This window comes from Leptopilina boulardi, unplaced genomic scaffold (assembly GCF_019393585.1).
Source record: "Leptopilina boulardi isolate dan_hultmark-lab unplaced genomic scaffold, ZJU_Lbou_2.1 LbouV2_31, whole genome shotgun sequence".
Lineage (NCBI taxonomy): Eukaryota > Metazoa > Arthropoda > Insecta > Hymenoptera > Figitidae > Leptopilina > Leptopilina boulardi.
In genome coordinates this window covers 1,489,960-1,514,777 of record NW_026137874.1, presented here as the reverse complement: position 1 = coordinate 1,514,777, position 24,818 = coordinate 1,489,960, and the positions used below count along the sequence as shown (strand labels likewise).

Genomic DNA, 24,818 nt, shown 5'->3' with positions numbered 1-24,818 from the left:
TTTTACCGTGTATTAGGTTAAGTTTAGTTCAATACACAGATTTATATCAAATAATATCGCAATTAAAAATAATTTAAAGAAATTTATTTTTTATTGACTCACCGTTGCTGCAAATTGATGGTAATCCTATATTTGTAGTAGAAGATCCTTAGGTGACTTTTTCTTGATAATCCTTTTAAAATGACACTTGACACAATACACTAAACATAAGCCATGAAAATTTTTCTATGCAACAATGCAAACAAATGAAATAAGCAAATTATAACCTCCAAATTAGTCACTATAATGAGTTTTTATGGAAATTTTAATCAGCACTTGATTATAATTAATCGAACACACTGTTTCACTGAGATTTTGAATCAGAATATAAAAAAAGCAATGTTGCCGTTTTTGAAAAAATGATTGCTTGCACACACAATTTGCCGAAAATCAACGCCGACTTGACAAGGGATTAAGCGTTAAATATAACGAAATTGTATAAAAGTTTTTATCAAAATTAAGCATTTATCACTCACGAACACTAATTAACACTCATAATAACTCGAAACGACTAAAAAACATTCTTTTTTAACGAAAAAATTGGAGCACGACACGCGGGATTTCGAAGGAACGACGCGATCTACCAATTTTGTTGCAATTGGTCACGTGATCTCAATAGACGGCTTCACTACTACTGGAGTCAAGTCTATTACATTCAAGTGATTTAACATTAATTTAAAATGAATTTACATTATATAAAATACATTGCATTAAATTTTCATAAAGATATCATCAATGTATTGATTTATTTTACCTATTTGACCTATTTAAGTGATAAATTTTAATTAAAATTAATAAAAAAAATATTTGGCGCCAACGAATCAACGGAGTGAGCATGCGCAACTTGACTTTTAATAATCCACCAATGAGCTTTTAACTCATTTTCTATTGGTTAATTTCATAAATTATTTTGCGCGCCATTAACATTTTAGCGCGAAATATTTTCAAAATTGTTTAATTTTAATTTAAAAGTAAAAAAAAAATATTTATACAAATCAATTGATTTTTCTCCATTCTAATAATTTCATTCTCATAATTAAATCATTAATATAAAAAGAACTAATAATTAAAAAAGATTAAAAAAATTTTTAATGAAATTTTCTAATAATTAATTTGTATTAAGTATTTTTATTTAAATATACAATAACATTTGTCTATATACTACTTACATAATAATACTTAGACGTAATATCTTTAAGAAAAAAATGAACGTTTTCATTAACAAATACAGTGAAACCCATGTTTTTATTTTGTACGATGTAATTATTATTACCCATAAATTGGAAAGTTTATATAATATAAATTTATTTCTTATTAATTATTATAAGAACAATTTTATAATAACATCAAGAATTATTTCCTTCTATATACAATCGCGAACAACAATATTCTAATGAGTAAAAACGTCGGAGTTTCACTGTAATGATAAAATATAATATTTAATAATATATATAATAATTGTAATATTCTCACGCATAATAATTACATCACATTTAGAGAGAAGAAAACCTTTTTATAATTCAGTAAACTTCGTAAAATTTTCATTCTAACACATTTACAAGATATAACACATTTATTATTGTTATTATTTATTATTATTATTTTAATTATTATATTAAAAATGTCGACACAATCATTTTTTCCACGTATTATTTTTGACATATACAAATAATAGTCGACAGAAACATTCATTTTTTTTTTATTTCTAAAAAGTCGATGGTAATTATAATTTCCTAACAATTACTTATTAATTATTTTCAAAATAGTTTCGTATATTTTTATACGAATTTCAAAATTCTAGTTGGTGTTTTTTTTTTGCTGTGCATTCAAAAGGAATTAAATACCTTTTCTTTTTTTACACAAATTTTAAGTCATTTTTCTTCTTCTTTAGAGAGAATCGAAATTTAAAAAAAAAAATCTTCGTTTGTACCTTTCAGGGAAATTGTAAAATTTATTAAGAAAAAAAAATAAAAAATATTTAAAAAATTATCTCAGTGAGAGAATTAAAAAGAAAGTTTAATTTAATTTTTTAAACACAGCCTTAAGGAAGCCAATAATAAAAATTGAAAACTTCAACGAGATGTTTTTTGTTAACTGTTTTCAGCAATAAGGATACAGATATATAATTTTACTTTTTCTAGGCCTACATGAGAATGATTATAAAAATATTTTGAAATTAATACTTTTTGAGAGAAAATCTAAGGCCACAATGTGGTATTGAAGCTTAAATGCAAATTGAAATTATTATTAGAAGACTTTGTAAATTCAATACTTTGGTTTCGATCTAAGGTAATTTTTTTTTCTTTTTTTTTTCCTTTTTTTTAAGAAAATTATGCTAAGTTATTAAATACTTCATTGTTTCTCTTTTTCAATGTTATTTCTTCGTAATTTTTTTCGTTAGAAAAATTAATTTCGGCGGTTTATGGTCACAAACTTAAACTTTTTCTATACTTTTTGATAAAAAACAAAAAAAAAAAATTTTTTTTTTGTTCATTTAGTAAACACCTTCGTTGTATTCTATCTTAAAAAATTAAATTATGTACAAATTGTACACAATTATTAAATAGACAATTTCTTTTTTTTATGAGAAAAAAAAAGTTAAATACATATACATTGACTAAAAATATAAATAGTATTTCGATAAAATTTAACTCTATATATATAAAAAAAGATTATGTTAAAACTTAACGTAAACATATATTTTGAGTATTTAATCACGAGTTTCAAAAACTTGAAGGGACAAACTAAGAAAATGAATTTCTTTTTGTAAAAAAAAAATTATCTTTAAATTTCTTACTTATTTAAGTAATTAAAAAAAATGTTGCAAATTTTTTTTTAGTAAGTTAATAGTGATTTTAAAAAAATTATTTAGGATTAGTTATTTTCTTGAAAACGTGTGTCTTGTTAGTGAGAAGTGGACGGCACTGAATTAATCTGACTGGACATGTAACAGCAGTAACATGGAACCATCATGTCAAAATTCCTTTGAAAAGTAATTAAATTTAAAGTATAAAATTTTTGAAATTTATGTAATTTAATTTTCAATATAAATTTTAATTACTTAAGGTAAAATTTTTTTTTTAAAGATCATCAAATTTATGAGGAAAAAGGTTATAAAAAATGATTTTTTAATTTCAAAATGCATTACCTGGTTTGTTCCTCTAGTTGTTGAATTTTTTCTTCTCTAAATTTGATACACTGCCTCGTTGAGTGTTTAATTAATCGCTATGGCTGCGAACCTCCGCTACTGTTACTTGAACTTTCTCCTCTATTTAAATTATCAGAAATATCTGTCAATTTGCTTATTCGTCTTTCACCACTTAAACTAATTAAGAAATTAAAAATAATAACATTAATATTAAAAATTAAATTAATTTGAAATTTTATAACCAAAAAAAAATATTCTATTCTTCTATTTTGATAAATAATTAATATACTTACTCCTTACGAATTTGAGAATTTTTTAAATCTTCATTTTCATCGGATGAATATCGATTTTTCGAGCGATCACTTGGAGGATTTGTTTTATCTTGATCGGAAGATCGTTTATTTTGTTCCGATGAAGAATCTTGCGTTACATTTTCAATTTCTTCAACTGGCAAACATGTTTCAACCATTGCCTCGAGACAATTAACAAATAATTCGGCACTCTCTGCGGTTCGATTACACTGGGAGAGAAGAGAAAAAAAAATAAAATTTAATTCAAAAACAACAAAAATAAAATATTATTCTTACCTTAGTGTAAGGTCCAGCGAATCGCCAAAGTCCTCCAAAACCACAGCTTTGTAAATAATGTAATTGTTGTTGACTCGTATCTTCACAAGCAATCATATTTTGAATGATAGCTTGAACCGAATTTAAAATCGCTTGATCATGACATGATGACAGGACACTATTTATTTTAGCATCCAATAAATTATGACTGAAAAATTAATTATTTAAAATTTTATTATCAAAATTTCTTTAGATAATTTTTTTTTTTTTTTTTTTTAATATACTTACATAACTGGGAAGACTTTTGGAAAAACGACAGAAGCTTCTGCAAGATAACCGTACAATATTCTTGTTTCACTTTCTTCAGTGGAATATTTGACCAAAGTTGCCAACACAGTTAAGACAAGGGTTTGTGTTGAAAAATCAGTGAGTACTTCAGGATCCAAAAGAACGTTGTTTTCATTGCTCACACTGACTCTTGTACTTCGATTCTATATTTAAATTAACATGAATGAAAAACAAATTTTTTTTTTCACTTGAAAAAATAAATCAGTGCTTTTTAGAAAAATATCGCAAACTCCATAACACACACAAAAACACATAAAGAAACATGTGAATAGGGAAATTTGCTAATTAAAAAAAAAAATTCTAAAATAGTGTTTAGAATCTTTTTTTTTAGAATCAATTTCTTTTAATTTGTAACTCCTGATTTAATTGCTGAAAAAAAATGAATAATCGATAAGTACCTTTGGCTCTAATTCATCGTTGGATTTCACTTCCTTTGTAGATGGTACAGAGAAAGATCGTTGTGTTTTAAATAAAGTCCTGCCAGTCTGGGTTAGTCGATGAACATCATCAAATAAGATGATCGAAATGATGAGGTGAGAGAGACGTTAGTGGACATTTTTTTTTTTTTTTTTTTTAAGGATTACGATCCAGGTAAAGGCAGACACAGACACGTATCAAACATAGAAAAAAAGGTTCACACAAAATTTGTGAATTAGACTTTAAAGCACAAACCATTTTTTTTTTTTTTTTGCACAATAATTATTTTGCCAATTTGTTTTCACTTTATAATATTGTTTTTTAGGAAAAATATTTTTTAAAATAATTTTCAATACCAGAAAGGCAAGAAATAAATTAATGATAGAAAATATTTTTTCAGAGATTCAAAATATCATGCATTTTTATATATTATCTTTTTTTGTATTTGACAATTATATTCTTAAGGCACAATTAAAAAAAAGAACAATACGTGCAACGTTTAGGTAAATTTTAGATAATATAATAAAATTTCAGATACTTTTTTTTCGACAATACAATCAAACTACAACGTTTACAATGAAAAAAAAAAGAAAAAAAAAAATATAAAAACCGACATGAAACGACAAGAAAACAATTGTTATAAAGTTAATTTAGCTTCATAAGTGCATTAAAATGAAAAAAAAAATTATTAATTAAATTTACCTGATGTGTAGGATGCTGCTTAAGTTGTCGCGCATGTGTAATTGCCGATTGATCCAAAAGATCCCATGATTTTTGTCTACGATTTGGTGGATTATTAACGCTCGTTGAAAATTCCTGGAAAAAAAAATTCGAATTTATTTTTTTAAATTAATTTATTATTTAATTTATTTATTTTCTTTCTAATTCTTACCGTTCCATTAGTAATTAAAGTATCGAGAAAATCATTACTGCCCGATTCATTGGCACTTCTACCAAGAGCATGTCTTATGTGACATCTACTTCGAACTTCTTCCGAAACAGACACTAATGCTGCGAGATAAGCAACACTTTCAGGTGTCACTTCAAATTTATCTCTTCGATATGGTTTTGCAACAATTGCCAATAACATTGTTAAAACACGCGCCGTTCTCGTGACAGTTGTCGGTGTTGGATGTCTATATCCTTTCAATAAATGACCAACCAATGCAAAATGAAAATTAGACTTAAATGACAATCCAACAGCATGATCCAATTGTTTAAAATGCCATTCCAAAGGCTCTCGCGTTGACATCATAACTCGTTCCAAAGTCTAAGGAGATAGATTTAGTTTATTATTTTTTTTTTTCTTTGAAAATTGTAAATTATAATTCCATACCTTATCATCGAAAGTTCCTTGCGAGTCCAAAGTATGTAAATTTTGTTCCAAAAGAGCCAAACCAGAGGCATAAAGAGAAGCTTCATCCAACTGTAAAACTGAAGTAGCTACCCAAAATAAATATCTATGAATTGGAGATTCCTGAGAAAAAAAATTTGTAAATAAGAAAAATTGAAAATCTATTGTGATTAAAGAAAAAAAAATATACTCACGGGTCTTAGAAGCGGTTGTAATCTTGTGAGACACATGACAATCGATTCGAGAAGTATAATATCATTAAAACTCTCAAGTGCTTTAACTAAAATTCTCAACAATTGTTTAATATCCTGATCGGTGATACTTTTACTAATACATCCAAAAACAATCAACGCTCTCGGCTGTAATGCAGGATTAAAACAAAAAGCAAAACTCTTTGCCAACGATGTCCATGTTTTTAGCCAATCACATTTTGGAATATCCCTCATACAAGCTTCCATTATTTCCAAAAGTGCATCAGTTATCACTTCTAAACTCGTCAAAGAAAGTCTTTCACGATCTTGAATTCCTCCCATTGTTCTCTCATTGCCAAACCATTTCTCATTCGAATGTCTATAACTCGACCTAAATAAAAAAAAAAACATTAAAACCTCTTCTTCAAATTTGTGAAAGATAATTCCAAAATTACCTGAAAGCAGTCACAGCGGCCGATTTCACTTTACTGATTCCAAACAACAAATAGAATTTTGGCAATGAAAATTCATCTAAACTCATACGAAGAACACGATAAGTATCTTCGGAAAAAGAAGGTGAACTACAAGTACAAAGTGAATGAATAATATTTATAACTAAACCATGTGTTGATGCTCGCATACTAAGACTTCCGGAACAAACAAGAAATGTCACAGTATGAAAGAGATATGGTAAATGTTTTCCAACATCAAGACAATTATTAAATGAGAGCATTAATAAATATCGTGCCAATATTGCAATATCATCCCACATCATATGTTGTTCCAATAATGGAGTTGGTGATGTACATGTTTTATCAACAACACGACAAAGTCTTCCAATAACTTTTTTTGCAACAAGTTGAACATTACCGGAAGCTAATGCAACTGCTGTATCGGCCATTATTTCCACCATTGGCGAACCCAAACCATAGCGTACACTTCGTTGAATAAAATTATCCAAAACTGTATCAATTAAATCCGGAAGTCTTCCAATTGTACTCCAAATTTTTGCCTGTATACTCGGATACATTTCAACTTCATCAATTGTCAATGTTATTAGTTTCTCCAATATTTGCGTTACTTGCTTCTGTCGTTTTCCACCCTCGTCATTTGGCTTATAGAATCGAACCTAAAAAACGAATTTGTATTACATTTTGTATTACAATATTGAATTTTTAATTAAAATTAAAAAAAAAAACGCCTTACGAGATTATTAAGCCAAGGTGTCATGTATTCCAAACACAAATGTTTCAGTTCAATGGTTGATCCTTTAAAACCCTCGATGCATTCTTCTAAAAATTCCAATGTCAAATGTGGATCATTAGCGGCAAGTGTCTCACTCAAATGTTTAATGAAAATTGTATTATTTGAGGGAATACAAAGTCCTGATGTTTCAAGTAATTGTCCTTCAATTTTAAGATCAAAAGTCGCTGTTAAAGCACATAATTGATTATAGGCAGCAGTTCGTAAATTAGGATCTGAACTACCCAAATTTAAGAGAGCCATATTTAATAATGTTCCCGGTACGTCTTTGGGACGAATTTTTGGATGTACTGACATTGAATCGGGTTGAGATAGTTCCCAACGATTTCTGATATGAATTATTGCCTGTACAATACTATCGCAATCGTTATGAATAAATGACAATGGACCCGCTTCATTGGAAATTGTCAATGTAAATTGATTATCATCAACTAGACAAACTTCCTCAATTTCCGATGCATAATAGACATCATTTAATAAAACTGAGTGCGATAGAACTTTACATTTTTCAGCTGATGTTATTTGTATTGCTGTTGGTCCCACCTAAAAGCCAATAAAAAATTGTAATCAAATTAACCATGAAATTTTCAAATAATTGATATTTAAATAATAAAAAAAAAACCTCACCTTTATAGAGACTTTGGTGTCTTTATGAGACAATTTTAGTGCACTTGTAAAAACTTTAAGATCTTCATCAAGTGAAAGTGTTGCACCGGGTAATTTTTGTTGTTCCATGTCAATTAAATCATTAAGTCTTCCAGGTCCATCGACAAATACAACTTTTCGATTTCCTTTTAATGGTGCCAATATTCTATCGTGAAATTTTGTATATTCCCTCACCCAACTATTACAATTATAAATATAAGCAGCGTGAATATTTTCATAAGCAACCTCAGGTAAAACGTAAAACCATTTTTGTAAGAATTCAGTTCTAAAACGATTATCAGAACAAGTGTGTGTGAAATCAACAACCAATTCAAATGGTGAATGACAAAATGGTTTTAATGTCAAAATCACATGATATATCAAAAGATCTCCATTAGTTTCACCAATTCTGGGGAAAAAAAAAATTAGAATTAGTATTAAAAATAATTAATTAATTATAATTAAATTGTGATAAATTACTTGTAACGCCTCGCGATATAGTAAAAAACAGGATATCCTTGTTTACTCGTTCCTGCTTGATAGAAAATATTCAAACTCTTGATACTTTTAAATTCTTCCTTTTCATGCATATTGTGCTTCACCATTATTTCCTCAAAATTTGTTGATGACATATCAATACTCGACCATCGGGCGTAGGAAGACGAGAATAATAAGCTTGAAGAAAGTACGTTTCTAATGATAATTAAATTATCAAATTTTAAATAGGAAAAAGAAAGGTATATGAACCTTTAATATTCAAAATAAAAGTATTTCTATAATTAAACTAAAAGAAAAAACTTACTGTGAATCAACTGGTTTATGTTCAGGAGGACCAAGATAGGCCAATAATGTTGCCATTTTATCAAAAGGTCTTCGACCCATTGCCTTATGATCACGACTACTGCTTAAATAATCACCAATTCTCTCTTGATGATTCCAAAGTAATCGATGTAATGCCAATACATTTGCATCCGAAACAAATGACATTGGATGATTTGCTTGGTCCACTGTTTCACAATCAGATGCAATTTGTATGAAAAATCGTCTTCCAATTTCAAAATGAGCTTGAAGAAAATCATTGAAAGGCAACATGTGCTGTTCTTTACTGAATTCAACATGATTTGCAATATTTTGCAAAATTTTCGACATCAACATAAGGCCACGTTTCACTTGCGGTGGCATTGGTTTATTTACAATTCCCATTTCTTGTGGTGATACAATAGCTGGATTAATAAAACGTAAAAATATAACTGTACCAACAGCGCCAATATTATTCTGAGGACATTGTGGAAATCTTTTACTCAAAACTTGATAAAGACAATGACACATTGATCGCAATTGTGGAGGAAATCTAGAAAAAAAAAAGAAAATTAGAATTTAATTCTAATTTTAAATCAATTTTTCAAACTTACCGATCAGCCGATGAAACAATGGCATCAAAAACTTTTTGTGTCAAGGCAATTAAATTTCTTCCATTTTGCTCGATATCTTCATTAGCATCAATTCTCGCGCTATCAACTTCAAAACCCGTAACTGGATCGCTCAACAATGGTCTTATAAGTGGTTCCAAAAGATTTTGTAAATAGCTAGCGCCATAAATTTTAAAACAAAAGGCCATAATTTTACTACCAAGACTATTGCCACGAAATAATGTTTGCATACAATCGGATACTTCCACTTCACGATAAAACATATTCCAAAGAAGAGGCGAAAGTAAATGTTTTGCATCAAAGAGAGTAACAAAAACACGAGCAAGTTCATCCATTTGATTAGTTGTCACAACATTTGCCAAAGCCATTGCTATTGGCAATTCTCCCTTATCGCTTATCATTGTCACTAATTGTACCAATTGTTCGAATCTATCGGCTAATACAGTTTCCGCAAGTGTATCAAATTCCGTTCCTTGTTGAAGAATTTTCGTCAACACTTCCATGAATGCTGCTCGTGTTTGTAAATCTCGATTATAACCCAAAACTGTATCAAAAATATTCCAAATTTTATTAATTTAATAATAATTTACTTAACAATTGAAATAAATAATAATAACATACCAATTGAATGCATGAGACCGCTGTCGATATTTGCACTCAAAAGATTACTCATCGCCTGAATAGTTGCATTACGAAGTGTCGAAAGTTTTCCCGATGTTATTCTTTGTCTAGAAACTTCTTCCTTTTCTTCAGCAGCAACATCATTGCAATTATTCAATAAATTCATGAATAATGTAAAATACTTGAGAAAAAGTTGTGATTTCGCTTCCATTAAATCACCACGATCGGATTCTTCCGGTTGAAGGGGTAATCCTCTTAATAATGCTCCAACAGCTTCCATGCAAGCTTGATCCAAATCTCTAAAACTCGAACTATTGAAAAACATTAAATAATTTATCATAAACTTCAGTTATAAAGTTTTGAAAAAAATATTTTCTCACCTATTTGCAATTGAAACATCGCCACTCGCTGAAGGGGCAATTTGATGTGTTGTACCCAATATCCAATCGGTGAGATATTCAACGAGTTTATTGCGAAATTTCATTTCCTGACGAAATGCTAAATCATCACGTCTCTTCATCATCACTTCAACTAGTTGACAAAGTTTTGTTTTAATATGAACATTTGTATCTAAATGTCGTACATATCTAACAATAGCCAACATCATACCCTCAATACTTGTCATTCCAAGATATTCCGATGGCTGATCAGTTTTTGAATCCAATACATTTTTCATAATAAATATTGTATGCTCAATAAATTGTGTATTCACATCGGTGACAATAACTTGACCTTGTTGATCAAAAAATTTCTCCACAATACTTTTAATTTGATCAAATAAAATTGGATATAATGTAGGATTCATTTCATGTCCCACTAATTCTTTCACGTGTTTTTGTATTTGTGCACCAAATTTTTCATTATTACAAATTAACAATCGTAGAAGATTAAATACAAATTGTGTCACTGGACAATATTGTACTTCTTGACTTGAATTTGTTAAAGATGAAACTGAATCTTGAAGTTTAGTTGAACTTCTCTTTGGTTCTGGATTCGATGGCATTCCAGATAATGGTCGATTTGGTGATCTTCGTTGAAGACAAACACCGCCTAAAGCGCACAAAAAACCAGTCATATTAGCCCATTCATTGATTTGTTCTTCTAATTCGTGTTCGGAATTTTGATGTGAAGCTCTTCGTTTTCCCGTGCTTCGATGAAACGATTCAACTTGACCGTCTTCTGCTTTTGTCTTTGGATAATTGGACAATTGTCGTGATGTTTGTTCCCAATTGCGAAAAGTTTCCTCCCAAGCCTGTTTGGAAAAAAATAAATTAATATTTGATAAAATTTCAAAAAAAAAATGAATAATTTTTCTACCAACCGGTTGAACACCATTGACGCAATGTTCGATTTTTCTCAAGAGAGCCATTATTCTTTTTTGCAAAGCTAAGCGACCTGTAATATTTCAAAATAATTAAATAGTAGATGGTAAAAATAATTAGTATAGTTAATAAAAAAAAAAAATTAAAATAACTCACCGTGATTATGTTCATGATAATACATTCTACTTTCCCCACTGGCTGTTTGGTGAAAAAAAATTTTCTGTTTAGGTAAATTCGGATAATTTTCAACTTAAATAAATAAATAAAAATTATTATTCTCACCAATTGTTAAAACAGTGGAAGCTTGAGCCAGTTCAACATATAAATGATAATTAGGCAAAAGACATGTTACAGCAACTTCGTCACTTCCACAGCGAATTTCCGCCTCTTCGCATAAAAGAGCAAAACATGACATTGCGACTAAAACAGCTTCCATGTCAATACTCCACAGATACATAAATAAAACCACCTGGAAAATTTATAAATAAATCACGAATTAAAATTTTATTTAGTTTTTAGAATTTATTTTTAATTAACTATTTAGTCTTTAAATAAATTTAATTTTAAATGAAATTACAAACCTCAAGTTTAATGTGCGCTTGTTTGCAAATAGCAATTTGACTGCCGATATTTGCATAGTCTTTATTTTGCGAGAGAAATGCATTTCGACATATTAAAACTTCCCTCAGCCATTTTAAAATATCCGTGTAATTAACAATTTGATGTTGAGTTAATTTTTGTGAAATTGAAAATAAAACCTGTGAACTAACATCCCAAAATGTATTAATAGGAGCCTCTGGATTCCAGGCTTTTATTTTATCAGGATGATGTAAAACTAATAGCGCTTCCATTGCTTCATGAGCAATGTCCGGCATCGTTGGTTGATGAACCAATGATACTAAACCATTTATTAGTTCTAATGTAGAACTCTGTATTTCATGACCGGCTTTGCCTTGATTCTAAAATGAAATTAGAATTATATAAAAATTAATTTTCAGTAGGAAAAATAAAAAATTTGAAAATAAAAATAAAATTAAACTTACATTTAACATTAACATTGGATCGGCGTGTATTAATCGCACCATCCAAAATAAAAGATTTCTATAACTCGAAACTTCTTCTCCTCTATCTCTATATTTACTTTGTTCCTTGCCCTTGAGGGTTAAACTCTGTATCATTCGTAACGGTGTATGCGATATGTAATTTTGTGTAACTTTATTGAGAGCATCAGTGAACATATTTCTCAATTCGGCACTGCGAGAGTAAACCAAATCGATTTGAGGCCACCATGGTAATCTTGGTTGAGTAACGATTCTGTAATTAATCATTAAAATATTGAACGCTAACAACAAAATTAAATTAAAAAAAAAACTAATTGAATAATAAAAACTTACCTGTATAATGAACTGACTAGAACATATTGATAGGTCGAGGGTGAATTCAAATTTAAGCAGACTTTAAGTACTTCGTTGTTATGGGGTTTAATGCGAAAACAACTGACAAAACAGTCTATCATTAAATCAATATCCTGAGCCATACAGCTCTGTCCTCTTGAAAATGGTTTATTTGGATTAAATAAAAGTGATGTTAAATCACTCATCACATGTTGTACAAGTGTAAACATCACATTATTGGAATCTAAATTACTAATATAGGTTGAGGCCTTGCATAATTTCACGCAAGTAACAGCGGCAGCTTCAACAATTTGTTTATTTGAACCGCCATGCATTACCAATCCTTTTTTGATGCCATCAATGAATGATTTTTTTTTCGAATGCTTTGGCGAACATGGTGCACCAGTGTCGGCGTTGACAATTTCCTCCAATACTTTAGGCGACAATATCAATAACATTATTTGTAATGGCCAAACGGCAGCTGTTCTTCCTTTTTTATTATCAACAAATGAATCCAATACATCAAACAATTCGCCACAGGCTTTTCCCAATTCTTCATTTGGTCGTTTTTGTAAATCGGCAAATTCATGTGGATATGTGTCCATCCAATTCCACACGGCTTTCTCCAATGAATTCATTAGGACTAGATGCGCTGATTTTTTTAATTGGCGGAATTTTTGAATTGTTTCTAAAATTTTTAGAAAACAAACATTAATCAAAGAATACTATTACCTTTTTTGCTACAAAAAATTGTTACAGAGCAACAAAAATGAAATTTATTTGGCTCTGAGACAAATATATTTAAGAAATAAAAAAAAATGATAAAAACGAACCATTTAAAAGTTTTGCAAGCCTATGAACATCAACGTTAATATGTTGAATAAGTTCAATGTCACTATAATCAGGATTCTCTTCATTACTAACGGAAAGTTCCTGTAGTCGTGCTGATATTCGATTAAAGACAGCGTTAAAAAAATTTAAGCTAAGTGCAAAGAGTACTTTGCTTGCTAGATTTTTTAAATGAGCATTTTGAGGACTGTCGTTTGGTATATCTGCAAAAAAAAAGAATTGTAAATTAAAAATTAATACATAGGTAAATTAAAAATTATTATATATAAAACACATACCAATAAATTGACAAATTTCTTTAAGTGTTTTTTTAACATTCATAGCCTCATCATATTTTGTTGTATCTTTAGGTTGATTAGCGAGACATCGTTCTAGAGTATCTAACACTATAATAATCGATTCATAACAATTTCGTTCTTGGTCAGCGGCATTAAAAGAACGTTGTCCTCCTGTCGATGGTACCATTTCGTTGACGCGTTGCAGCATTTTTGTAAGGCCAGATATCACGAGGGAGAAACGATATCGTGAAATTTTTATCAAACATTTTTTATTCTTCTCCTCATTCAGCCGGGAGTGTGTTGTTTGATGACCAGTTCGACATGGCAACTGAAAAAAAAATTATTTCATTAAAAAAAAAAAAAAAAGAAATCAAAATAAAAAATATTTTTTATTTAGAGACCACACCCTTAATTTTTAAATCAAAGTATGCTATTTCTCCTTAATTAATTCAATTTATTGTCAAAGTTCTGATAATCAATCATTAATTTGTGTGTAAACCTTATTTTACACATAATTGTATATGTATATATGTATTTTCATTCATGCAGTTGTAAAACGATAGAAGTGGGGTAAGAGAATTCGGAAACATCAACCGCGATTGGACAACAACCCGGAAGCAGGGACAGGGGGGGTGGGAGGAGGAAAAAAGCTGAGAAACAGAAGGTCAAATTGTAGAGGAAGGGGTAGAGGAGAGGGTTCAAGAAGAATTTCTATGAATGAATCTTTTAAATACACGTACATATTAATTCAATTGTAAAAATAATGATAATTTTCCAAAATTTTTAACACACAAACACACAGAATTACATATCTCTTTCCTAGAAATTGAGACAATAAACCAGATGTTCAAATATAAAAGTATGACTTATTCATACACCTTGACACACTGTCAAGTGCTCCAAAATCAAAACAGTAAGAAAAAAAAAAAACTATTATCTCACAACACGTGTGTAATAACACACATGTCATGTAATTAAATTTTGACAGTAAATTCGATTTTCAAGAAAAAAAAAAATTACAGTAGAGTTAATTTCACATTTTTTCTGTAAATATAAACATGAATTTTTTTGCTATTTTTAACACTTACATGGCATTTTATAACAAAAATTAAATAAAAATTCTTCCTTTTTGAAATTAGGGAAATTGGTGAAAGGAGGGTGTTCTAACCTCAAAATAAGATTTGACAGTTTTTACATGCAATAGAAAAATTTGAAGTTTATTAGTGTGTTTGTGGGGAAAATTGGAAAAAATGCTCAAAAAGGAAGATTTTGAAGAAATAAGATGGAATGAATAGCGATAGAGATGGTGAAAATGTAATTGAATAATGTACCTGATCTTCGAATCGCGCAATAAGCGCATTCGCCCACTCCCCCGGCTTTTGCGTCCCCATCCCGGCCGTTTTTCACTAAAGCTTCATTGACGAGACGTCATAACAATTTTTTTTTCAATTTTATAACAAATTTTTTCCCGGACCGAGCACTGTGGCCCGCGATCAAGACGTCGCCATTTACGAACTTACACTGGCAAGCGTGAATTTTAATTGGATATTTAAAAAGCAATGTTGATTGGAAGGCGTCGTAGATGTTGATTGGTTAGTTTGGAATTATGAATGAATTTCTGAACTTTCTTGCTTACTATCAACCAATGCGAAACCACCTTTAGAAGAAACAAAGTATTCCATTCCCCCGCCAAGTGACCGCGCCATTCATAAGAGCAATTCGGTCCCCTCGGTCGATAATAGACATTCCTTCAATGGAATCCCTCAAAATATTTTCCTGTGATGTTCAATGAGTTTTTATTCGCGAGTATTAGACAGGAAAATCATCAGATTCATTCACATATTCGCTCTGTTTGTTTTTTTTCTCTCTTTTCTATTCAAATTTGTTTAATTTACTTCAAAAATTGAGAAAAATTGCAAAATATTTAAATTTACATATTCTCTAGTACTTTTAATTTATTTTATAATTAATTAATTTACAAGGTAGGATTTTTATTCAAAATTCAGTATTATGTTTTGTAAAGCATTTTTTATTCGATTCAATTAAATAATTTTATTTTACAAATATTTTTTTGTTATAATTAAAGTAGATTTTAAAACTTAAAGTAGATTTTAATTTTGTAAAAAAAAATTATTCAATGAAAAAAAATTATTAGCTTCTTTGGAAAAAAAAAATAAACTGGTAAGTTACGACTTCTTTTTATTTAATTAAAAATACTTTTAAAAATTCAGAACCGTGCAAAAATAAAATTAAAAATATTGAATAAAAATACACCGGTAATAAAATTATTTTTATTTTAAAATATATTTTAACGTTCTTTAATTAAATATTTAATTTTCAATTAATAATTATTTTAATTTAGAGAAAAACATTTTTAATTTCAAAAAGCATTGTCAATCATTATTTCTTTTATCATTGGTTTATAAATTTTACTTATTAAAAAAAAAAAAAAACGATAAAATATATTTTAAATAAAAGTAATGTTGAAAATAATTAATAAAAATAAAATTGTTAAAAATTATATTACATACCGATAAAATAAGTTTTTGCTTTAAAATTTCATCGTTCTCTGAAAGCTATTTTTGTACTCATCGCAAAAATTCAAGGGGGACTAGAATTATTTAAAATATATATCTAAACTATTTCGAGTTGATTAACAATAAATTATAAAGCTCTTCGCAATTAATTTTCAGTCTCTTTTTCATCGTTTATCACAATAATTTGTTTTATTCTCACTATATTTAGTGAGTTTTGATTGAATTCGTCGATTGAATTTGTCTTCCTTGAACAAGCTCTTCTTCAATTATGTGAATCACAGATTTTAATGTTTGTAGATCACGATGACAATGTTTTTCAATTGAATGAACACTCTTTGGATCCAAATCAGAAATTCGAACGCTTGTCAAAAATTTTAATTCCTCCGATATTTGAATTATGTAATCATCGTTAATATTGTTGTATTCATTTCTAAAAATTAAAAACAAAATCATTAAAATGTAGCATCAAAACTAATTTGAAATTATTTTGCAAATAAAATTTATATCTCTATTAACATAATTAAAATTAACTTACGGATTCATTTCTTGAAAAGCAATAAGAATTGAACAATCTCTTGCTGTACAAAAAAGTAAATAATTTTCAACAAATACTATTTCTTTATCAGTTGGTAATTTATCCAACAGTCTATTGTTTTGAACAGAAAAATTTTCCAATGTTCTTCGTTTATTTCGATCATGACTTTTTTGGCGATTCAAAAGTAGAATTGAATCTTTGATAGAATTTTGCATTTCTTTTTTCTTTCCATCATTTTTCGTATAATAATCATCATTTATTGCAGAATTCTGAAAAAGAAATTTTTTCTTAATATATTTTAAATTGATTTTAAATTATAAAAATATTTTCATCTTAAAATTATTACCATATAATTATTGAAAAATGATGAACGTTGTATAATTCCACGTGATTGATAGACATTAATTAAACTCGAATAGATGAGTTCGTCGTCAAGAATTGTCGAGTATTTGGAATAGATCCAAGAAATAATATCGTCTCCACAGCAATGCAGTTGTTGCATTTCAAGAATTTGTTTCAACACTGAACCATGGGGCAAATCAGTACTTGTAAAATCACATTCCTGTGAGAAAAAAAAACAAATTTTCTTTTAATTCAATTCCATAGACTAAGCAATAAATTGTTGAAGAATTTAATTGTTTAATTAAATTATTTAATTATTCGGTATTCAATATACTCTTTACACAATATTTAGAATTTAATTTTATTTTTGTATACACAATTAAAAATATTAATTTAATTTAATTGAAAGCAATTAATTGAAAAATAATCTTAATTAAATTGTAGATATTCGAATTTTCAAAATTGAGAAATAAATAGAAATTTTTCTCGATAATAATAATAATAATAATATCCAGTATTCTATCATCGATTGAATACTCAATAGTTATACCTCGTTTGTAAAGTACAGCATCTTCTTAGCCTTGGCCACGATTTCCGAACTGAGACGTGAGAGAACTTCAATATCCTGATTTATGTCGAACGCCATTGAATTTCGATTCAAATCCTGATTCTCATTTGGAAATTTACGTAGTAGAGCTTCTTGTATTAGAAAACAAAAACTATCCAAATAGTTCTTCTTCTCACGATTCTCTGATGATTCAATAATATTTGGAAACCATTCTTTAAAAATATTGTTGAGATCATTTGCCTCTGAATTTTGATCGTAAACCACAATTCCGTCTTTGAATATTTTAAAATTATTTTGTGGATCCTGAAGAAGACCCTTTAAAGCACGATGCATCCGATTGCGCTCACCGGAAAATAGGTCGAAAGGACAGTAACCACTTCGTCTTGATATCGATTTTTTTTCCAACTGAAAAAAAAAAAAAATTTAGTTAGTAATATTCTTTGCCAATTAATAATTTTTTTGGTTAATCTAAAAAAAATTTTCAATTCTTATATCTATACATTTTGTGCGTTTTCTAATAATATAAACATTTATAAATTACATAATGCCTTTATATGTAAAATAAATCATAATATATACGAGAAATTGATAAATATTTACATACTTTGTGATATTGTGTGAGGCAATAGGGACACTTTTGGAATTGTTGATCATTTTTCGACAGAAATCCCTGTTTTGGTTTAATTTCAACGCAAAAAATTGATTTATTATTACGTGCCGAAACTTTTTCTCTACAATTCAAAAATTCCGGAAGGAAAGCGTGATCCGGAAATTTTGTGGCATATTCCTCAACTGCTTGCTTAAATCGTCGTTGTTCTGGAACAAAAAAAGAAAACGAAATATTGGAATTAAAATAAAATCACTACAATCATTTTTTTTAAATAAAAAATATAATAATCACCTAAATAAATCATATATAAATTTAGAAAGTTTATTTTTTAATAATAAATCAGGAAATTGTTAAAATTTACGACAAATTTATCGGAATTATATAAATTATTAAAAAAAAAAAAAAATAGAGAAAAAGAATTTAAAAATAGTAATTGCAAATTAAGATCTTAGAACATTGGAAACTTTTTTTTTCTTCGGTTAATGATTTTTCAATTGACTCATAAATAAAGTCTAATTGTGCGACAAAAGACGCGTACGTTCAGAAAACAGAATATTTATTATTATTGCTGGAAACTTTCTATGAATTTGTCGATAAATTCGTTCGCAAGGAAAAAAGAAATAAAAAAAAAAACAGCTAATTAAATAGTATATCTTGAGGTGAAATGAGGACGAGCAATTTCCTTAGATGGATGTGAAGGTGATAATTAGTTTTGTGAAGAAAGAAAAAGAAAGATTGATTAAGATCAATAAAAAAAAAAAGAAAAGAAAGATAATTATCTCTTTTACTGTTTGTAAGTTTCGTATATCAATCACCCCCGATCGACATTCGATTGCGCGTGAGGACGTTTAATTTAATGAGAATAAAACCAGGTGCTGCAAGTGAATCAATAACCCACTTTTCGATTTGAACTTACACCTATGCATTTTCTTTTTTTTTTTTTTTTATTATTATTATTTACGCTTATATATCCATATATGAAGGTTTACCTTCACACTTATTTTGGAAAAATTGATTCATTATAATTGTTTCTAATAGCTCTAATTATATGTAAATCAGTTTTACAAAAAGGGATTATATAGATTTAAAAGTAATTAATTAGTCATTGACGAATTATCATAATTACATTAATTTAGTTGAAACTATTTTGCATTAATTTTTTCTCAAAAAAAAGAAAATAATTTTTAAATTCAGAAATAAAATTTAGAATTAAAATTTTAACTCTGAAAAAAATTAATTTTTTCGTACTTAAAAAATCTAGGGAGTACTTTTAGAAAATAAAAATTATTTTAAAAATTTTCCAAAAATAGTTTATTTTTATAATTATTTTCTTTTTTTTTACATTTCTTTGAAAGAGTCTTGTAACAAAAACAATTTTTACTAAATTAAAACAAAATTATTTTTCATTAAAAGAGAATAATAATTTCGTTTCTAGTGTATATGAAATTAAAAAAAAATTATAGAAATGAAAAGAAGTCTTTTTGAATTTTTTGTTTCGAAAAAGAAAAATTTTTTTTTTGGGAACAATAATAATTTTAGTAGTTTCCTGCGTTCAAGTTTCCAGACAAGTGAAATTCAAAGCAAGTTGAGGGTTGAGACTGAAGGAAGTGTATCTTGCAGCAGGTTATACCATTGAGTATTTATGCAGGTTCAGCCCGAGGGAATCACGTTCTTCCTTTTCATGGTCTGTGCTTTGCTGCGGTTACGGTCTTGTTCACAAAACCGCGTATACAGTATATATACATCACAAAAGAACTCATGGCCCTCTTAGCACGAACAAGAAACGAAAGCAATGTTCAAGATAAAAATCTCTCGAAAGGCTTCTTTTTTTTAATATTTTCCATAATATGAACAAAAAAAATCTCAATCGAAATCTAAAATTTAGAAAAACAATTTCTTCAGTCTCAAATTATTTTTGAAAAATTTAAGAAAATAATTTTCTTTATCTCTTAGATGTTTGGAAAATTAAACAAAAAAAAATTTTGTTTTATTTAATTTTTAGAAGAAAAACAAACTTTTACACGCAGAAAAGAGTAAAATTATTTTTTACATTTTCTATTTTCTTTAACATTTTTTTTCTTTTTCGAATGAAATAATAAGTTTATTATTGGCCAATTTGAAGTTTTCTGACTAAAAATGGAAATCAAAATTGTTTAAATTTGGCAAATAAAAATTTGAAAGTTGTGGGCGATGTGTCATAGTTATTTTTGTATCTGAAAGCGCTGGATTTCACTGGCAATATATATAGATGTATATATATAAATGTGAAACTTGTTTATTGGGCTTTGAGATTAAAACTTTTTCTTGACCGCGTTGTCATTTTGATGCTTGTATGAAATATTGAATTCAAAAGAACTCATCGTGTTATAATAAGAACAATTTATCGCTTTCTCTTTCTCTCTCTCGATAGCTTATATAGATTTTTAACAAAAAAAAATTTGTTGCAGAAAATTTTCCAAAAAAAAATATTGAAAGAAGATTTTAGCTTTCAAAATATTGAAAGAAGATTTTAGCTTTCAAAATAATAAGAACAAAAAAACTATTAAAATCTAATTAATCCAAAGAACGTAATATTTAGAAAATATTAATTTTAATCTCATCGAATAAAAAGTTAAATTTTTTCGAAAAATAATCCATGTTATCTGTGTGGGTTTCTTTTTTTATACTTTTAAATTAGGGAATTTTAACGTTGACTCAGGTAGAAACGATTATTGTTATTTTGGTAATTATGTAGACAAAAAGAATATTAAAAAAAAAGCGTGTAGTAAAACGTTGGAAGACTGGAGATAACATACGCAGGAAATCGATACACGGTTTGCGTGTGCGCAGTGTTGAAAATTATAATCTCTGGACTTGTGAAAATTACTCGTTTATACAGAAAGGTTGTGAATTATATATAAAAAACAAAACAAAACAGAAAAAAATAATTGAATAGATCGCAATCTGTTTTAACAATAAGTGAAAATTGTCACGTTTAAAATTTAATACAAACCTTATTTTTCAAAAATTAATAGAATTTATCAATTTAATTATAAAAAAAACAAAAATGTTTTTTGAATTTCTTTCATTTATCAAAATTTAATTATTTCAAAAACTCAAAAAAAAAGAGTTTATTTTTACAAAAATAGAAAGCGTAACAAACTTTTTTTTGAATAATTATTCACTGTGGGAGAGTAAAAAAAAAGAGTAAATAAATTAAAAAGATAATTTTGGTCATTCGATGTAATATAATATAAAGTCTGAGAATCCAAAAGCAAAAGGACGGAAATTTATAATATATTGTAAGCAGGATATTCGCTTCGTCGATTGCAACCAGTCGCTGGGAAACGATAACTAAACCCAGTTCCTGTCACGGTGCCATATTTTTTTTACACAATAATCATTTCTTCACTGGTCACGTCTTTCAATTTCCAAGAATTATCTCTTATATAGTGTCAAATAGTATTAAAAAAAAAATCTACAGAAAATTAGATCAGATTTGAGTTTTTTTTCGCGAAAAGAGAAGGTCGTTTTAAATTCACGCTTTTAGCAAATTTTTTTTTTTTAATTTCACAACGATTCTATTATGTGAATTTTTGTGTAACTTTTATATAATTTTATAATTATTATAAATTTTGTAATTATTTAATTGTTTATTGTAATTGAAATTTTGTATTAATTCAGAATTAATAAATATAAATCTTCCTTAATTATAATAATTAAATAATATTAAATAGTAAAGAGTTTTAATTAAATTTATGTATTTTTTTAATTTAATGAAACTCTATCGAAATTTTCATTACTTGAATCAACTGTTAATTAAAATGATTATAATAATTAATTTTATAATGAAATTAAAATTTAAATTAATAATTTGTTGTAGCTACAATTAATTAAAATATTAAAACCAAGTGACAATTAAGATTTAGATTAAATTAAAGTGTATTAGAATCATCACTAATGGGAAGCATCATTATTTTGTTTTACTATTATCTTGAAGGATTTATTTTGCCATGGGAGGGTTTTTTCTTCCTCATAAAGAAATAAAATTTGATAAATAAATATTAAATTAAATAAATAAAAAATAAATAAACAATAAATTATATAAATGAAATTTAATAAATAAAATTTAATAAATATTAAATTAAATTAAATAATTTTTTAAGAATATAATTGAGTCCCAATTTCAACTAATGTAAAGCAATTATTAAAAAAATAATTATTTTAATTAAATTGTAGATATTGTTTAATTATTATTTTAATGATTTTTGGTAATTATTGTAAAATTGTCAGCTGTTTTTTGATATAATTTTTGTATAAAGCGAGTTATTTAAAAATTGGCTTATTCTTTATACAGAATAAGTGGAAACTGGTTGTTTTATACACTGTCGACTCTGCATTTTACGCAGATGTTTAAGTTGAAGTTATTTGCAGCTGCTCATATGTATGTTTTATCGAAAGGGAACCACTGTTGGGAGCATGAATATGGGTGGAGAGGGTGGGGAAAAGGGAAGAGGGTCAGACGAACAGCAGCTGCGTTTCTGTATAATTCCGGAAGCCTCATCTCGAAAGCTGGAGAGATAGCTCGTTTCGCTATTACCCATCATCTAGCCAATATCGACGTATCTAATTTAATATTAATACCTTCATCTAAAGATAATCATTTTTTTTTTTTTTTTTTTTTTTTTTTTTTTTTTAATCGACTTCCTTGTTTCGTTCAATTATGAGAAATTTTATATTTTTAAATCACTTTTTTTTAATAGCTATTTATTCCTCGCTTACTTGAATTTATTGTTGATATTTTTAAATATTCATATTGTATTTTTTTTTTATTTATTTATTTTTTAGCATGTTAATAATTTAGAATTTAATTATTTGAACTGCTTCTTTCAAATATATTTTTTGTAAATGTTACCTGCAACAAAAAAAAAATCACTTTCATATTATAATTTTGTTCCTTTGAATCTAATCTAAAATATACATAATTTGGAAAAAAAATCGTAACTTTTAAATTGAACAGAAAGTAGGTAAATAAACGCAAAATAAATAAAAGGAATTTTTTTTAATCAATATTAAAATTTCCATTTTTGATAATTATTTTCGTTTATTAAATTCAAGAATGACAGTGAAAGAAACACTTTTTCCTTTTACAAATTTAAAACAAAATTTTTTTCAAATTGAATTGTATAGAATTAAATTTATTTTTCAAATGCCAAAAACAATTTTTTTTTAATTTGTAAAATATTCGAAAAAAATACCCCTTTGATTTGTTGTCGTCTCTGATTTAAATATATTTGATACGATTTTTATTTCTTTATTTATAATTATTTTTTTTTTAACAAAATTTATTTTTGACTGAATGAGAATAAAATTTTGTAATGAAAAAAGGAAGTGGATTAAAATTACGATTTTGAAAAAAATGAGAAATATTAATTTTTTTTTTACCTGGTCGCAGTGAATAAATCATTTTGGAAAATTCGTCCAATTCAGTTCGATCGAAACGTAGAATTTCAGGTACATTCAAGTAAGGTTGAAGGAAGGGTGAAAGAACCATTTTTATAAAATCTCTTTCCCTGTTGACTCGATTCAAACCTCCGTCAGAAGAGTAATTTCCGGTGTCACATTTCCGGAAGCGAATTACTTTGTGTTCCTGAAATTAAATAAATAATTAAACATCAGAATGATTAAATAATTATTAAATTAAAAATAATAATAAAAATAATTTTTTAAAAAATATAAAATAATTTTCGAGAAATATTTCCTATAGTAATTAAATATTTTTTTCGACCTATTTTCTCAACTACCATAATATTTTCAATCATCGTGTGACAATTTCCATAGCTTTCGATATCCTGACGAGTATATAATTTAAATGGAAAGGGAAATAATCAAGCAAATTTCCAATTCATTCGAGTGCTTATGAACTTTACTGTTTGTGGAACAATCGATCTTATGATGAAGAAAAGACACGTCTTTCAACACATTTAAGACATGTTAATAGAAATTTTTTTTTTATTTATTCTTAGATAAAATGAAATTAAATTCAGTTGTAAAATATTAAAATCAATAAAAATTTGCTATTCATTTTCATGTAAATTGAATTGACCTCAATATTGTAACTTTCGAGCAAATATTAACAACGGTTTTTTTATTTGTAATTTAAATGAACACAATAAATATAAATTGACTTGAAAATCATTTGCAGAAAAAAAAATTTTTTTCTGTTTTTTTAAAAAAATAGTAAAATTTTTACATTTAATTTATTTTTTATTTTAATAAAAAAATAAAAAATATGTAATAACTAATTTTTAGAAATTATAATTTTTGTTATTAAACAAATATTTTGTATGTTTATATACTTTAAAAAAAAAAATTTATTATT

General features: G+C 27.3%; 3 protein-coding genes across 9 annotated transcripts in view; all 3 read right to left on the bottom strand.

Annotated features, from left to right (window-relative positions):
• Positions 1-259, bottom strand: part of LOC127283305 (cilia- and flagella-associated protein 206-like) — a 41,076-nt gene extending 40,817 nt beyond the window's left edge. Inside the window, exon 1 of the mRNA XM_051308073.1 lies at positions 103-259. The gene's annotated coding sequence lies outside the window, so the exon portion shown is untranslated. The remainder of the gene's footprint in view (positions 1-102) is intronic.
• A 2,371-nt stretch (positions 260-2,630) lies between these two features.
• On the bottom strand, positions 2,631-15,394 carry LOC127283138 (neurofibromin). Of its 3 annotated transcripts, none has more exons than XM_051307826.1 (27): positions 15,197-15,394; positions 13,866-14,193; positions 13,572-13,790; positions 12,739-13,426; positions 12,388-12,658; positions 11,926-12,303; positions 11,627-11,813; positions 11,501-11,542; positions 11,344-11,417; positions 10,403-11,274; positions 10,023-10,333; positions 9,384-9,945; positions 8,774-9,322; positions 8,452-8,646; positions 7,954-8,380; positions 7,270-7,869; positions 6,519-7,192; positions 6,067-6,454; positions 5,855-5,995; positions 5,411-5,788; positions 5,221-5,334; positions 4,500-4,586; positions 4,042-4,244; positions 3,775-3,961; positions 3,481-3,707; positions 3,188-3,307; positions 2,631-3,022 (listed from the first exon to the last, which is right to left on the bottom strand). In XM_051307826.1, the coding sequence occupies exons 1-26, from the start codon at positions 15,254-15,256 to the stop codon at positions 3,265-3,267; spliced, it is 8,205 nt and encodes a 2,734-aa protein (XP_051163783.1). In that variant the 5' UTR covers positions 15,257-15,394; the 3' UTR covers positions 2,631-3,022; positions 3,188-3,264. The 3 variants fall into 3 exon arrangements, with proteins under 3 accessions (XP_051163783.1, XP_051163782.1, XP_051163784.1); XM_051307825.1 differs by having other exon boundaries at positions 3,188-3,364; positions 15,197-15,393; XM_051307827.1 differs by lacking the exon at positions 4,500-4,586 and having other exon boundaries at positions 3,188-3,364.
• A 915-nt stretch (positions 15,395-16,309) lies between these two features.
• Positions 16,310-24,818, bottom strand: part of LOC127283478 (inositol-pentakisphosphate 2-kinase) — a 94,729-nt gene continuing 86,220 nt past the window's right edge. For all 5 annotated transcript variants that reach the window (XM_051308396.1, XM_051308393.1, XM_051308395.1 and 2 more), the window contains 6 exons: positions 23,882-24,086; positions 18,452-18,663; positions 17,830-18,252; positions 17,284-17,499; positions 16,938-17,206; positions 16,310-16,832 (listed from right to left, as the gene is read on the bottom strand). In XM_051308396.1, the coding sequence (XP_051164353.1) occupies positions 16,607-16,832; positions 16,938-17,206; positions 17,284-17,499; positions 17,830-18,252; positions 18,452-18,663; positions 23,882-24,086 (1,551 nt within the window). In that variant the 3' untranslated portion in view covers positions 16,310-16,606. The remainder of the gene's footprint in view (positions 16,833-16,937; positions 17,207-17,283; positions 17,500-17,829; positions 18,253-18,451; positions 18,664-23,881; positions 24,087-24,818) is intronic.

Excerpts from the sequence above, each read along its gene's own strand:
- LOC127283138 (XM_051307825.1), bottom strand. The coding sequence starts at position 15,256 with ATGGGGACGCAAAAGCCGGGGGAGTGGGCGAATGCGCTTATTGCGCGA. Across the intron at positions 8,381-8,451 it reads TATATCGCGAGGCGTTACAA|AATTGGTGAAACTAATGGAG; the intron begins GTAATTTATCAC and ends TTTTTTCCCCAG. Across the intron at positions 3,708-3,774 it reads TCGCTGGACCTTACACTAAG|TGTAATCGAACCGCAGAGAG; the intron begins GTAAGAATAATA and ends CTTCTCTCCCAG.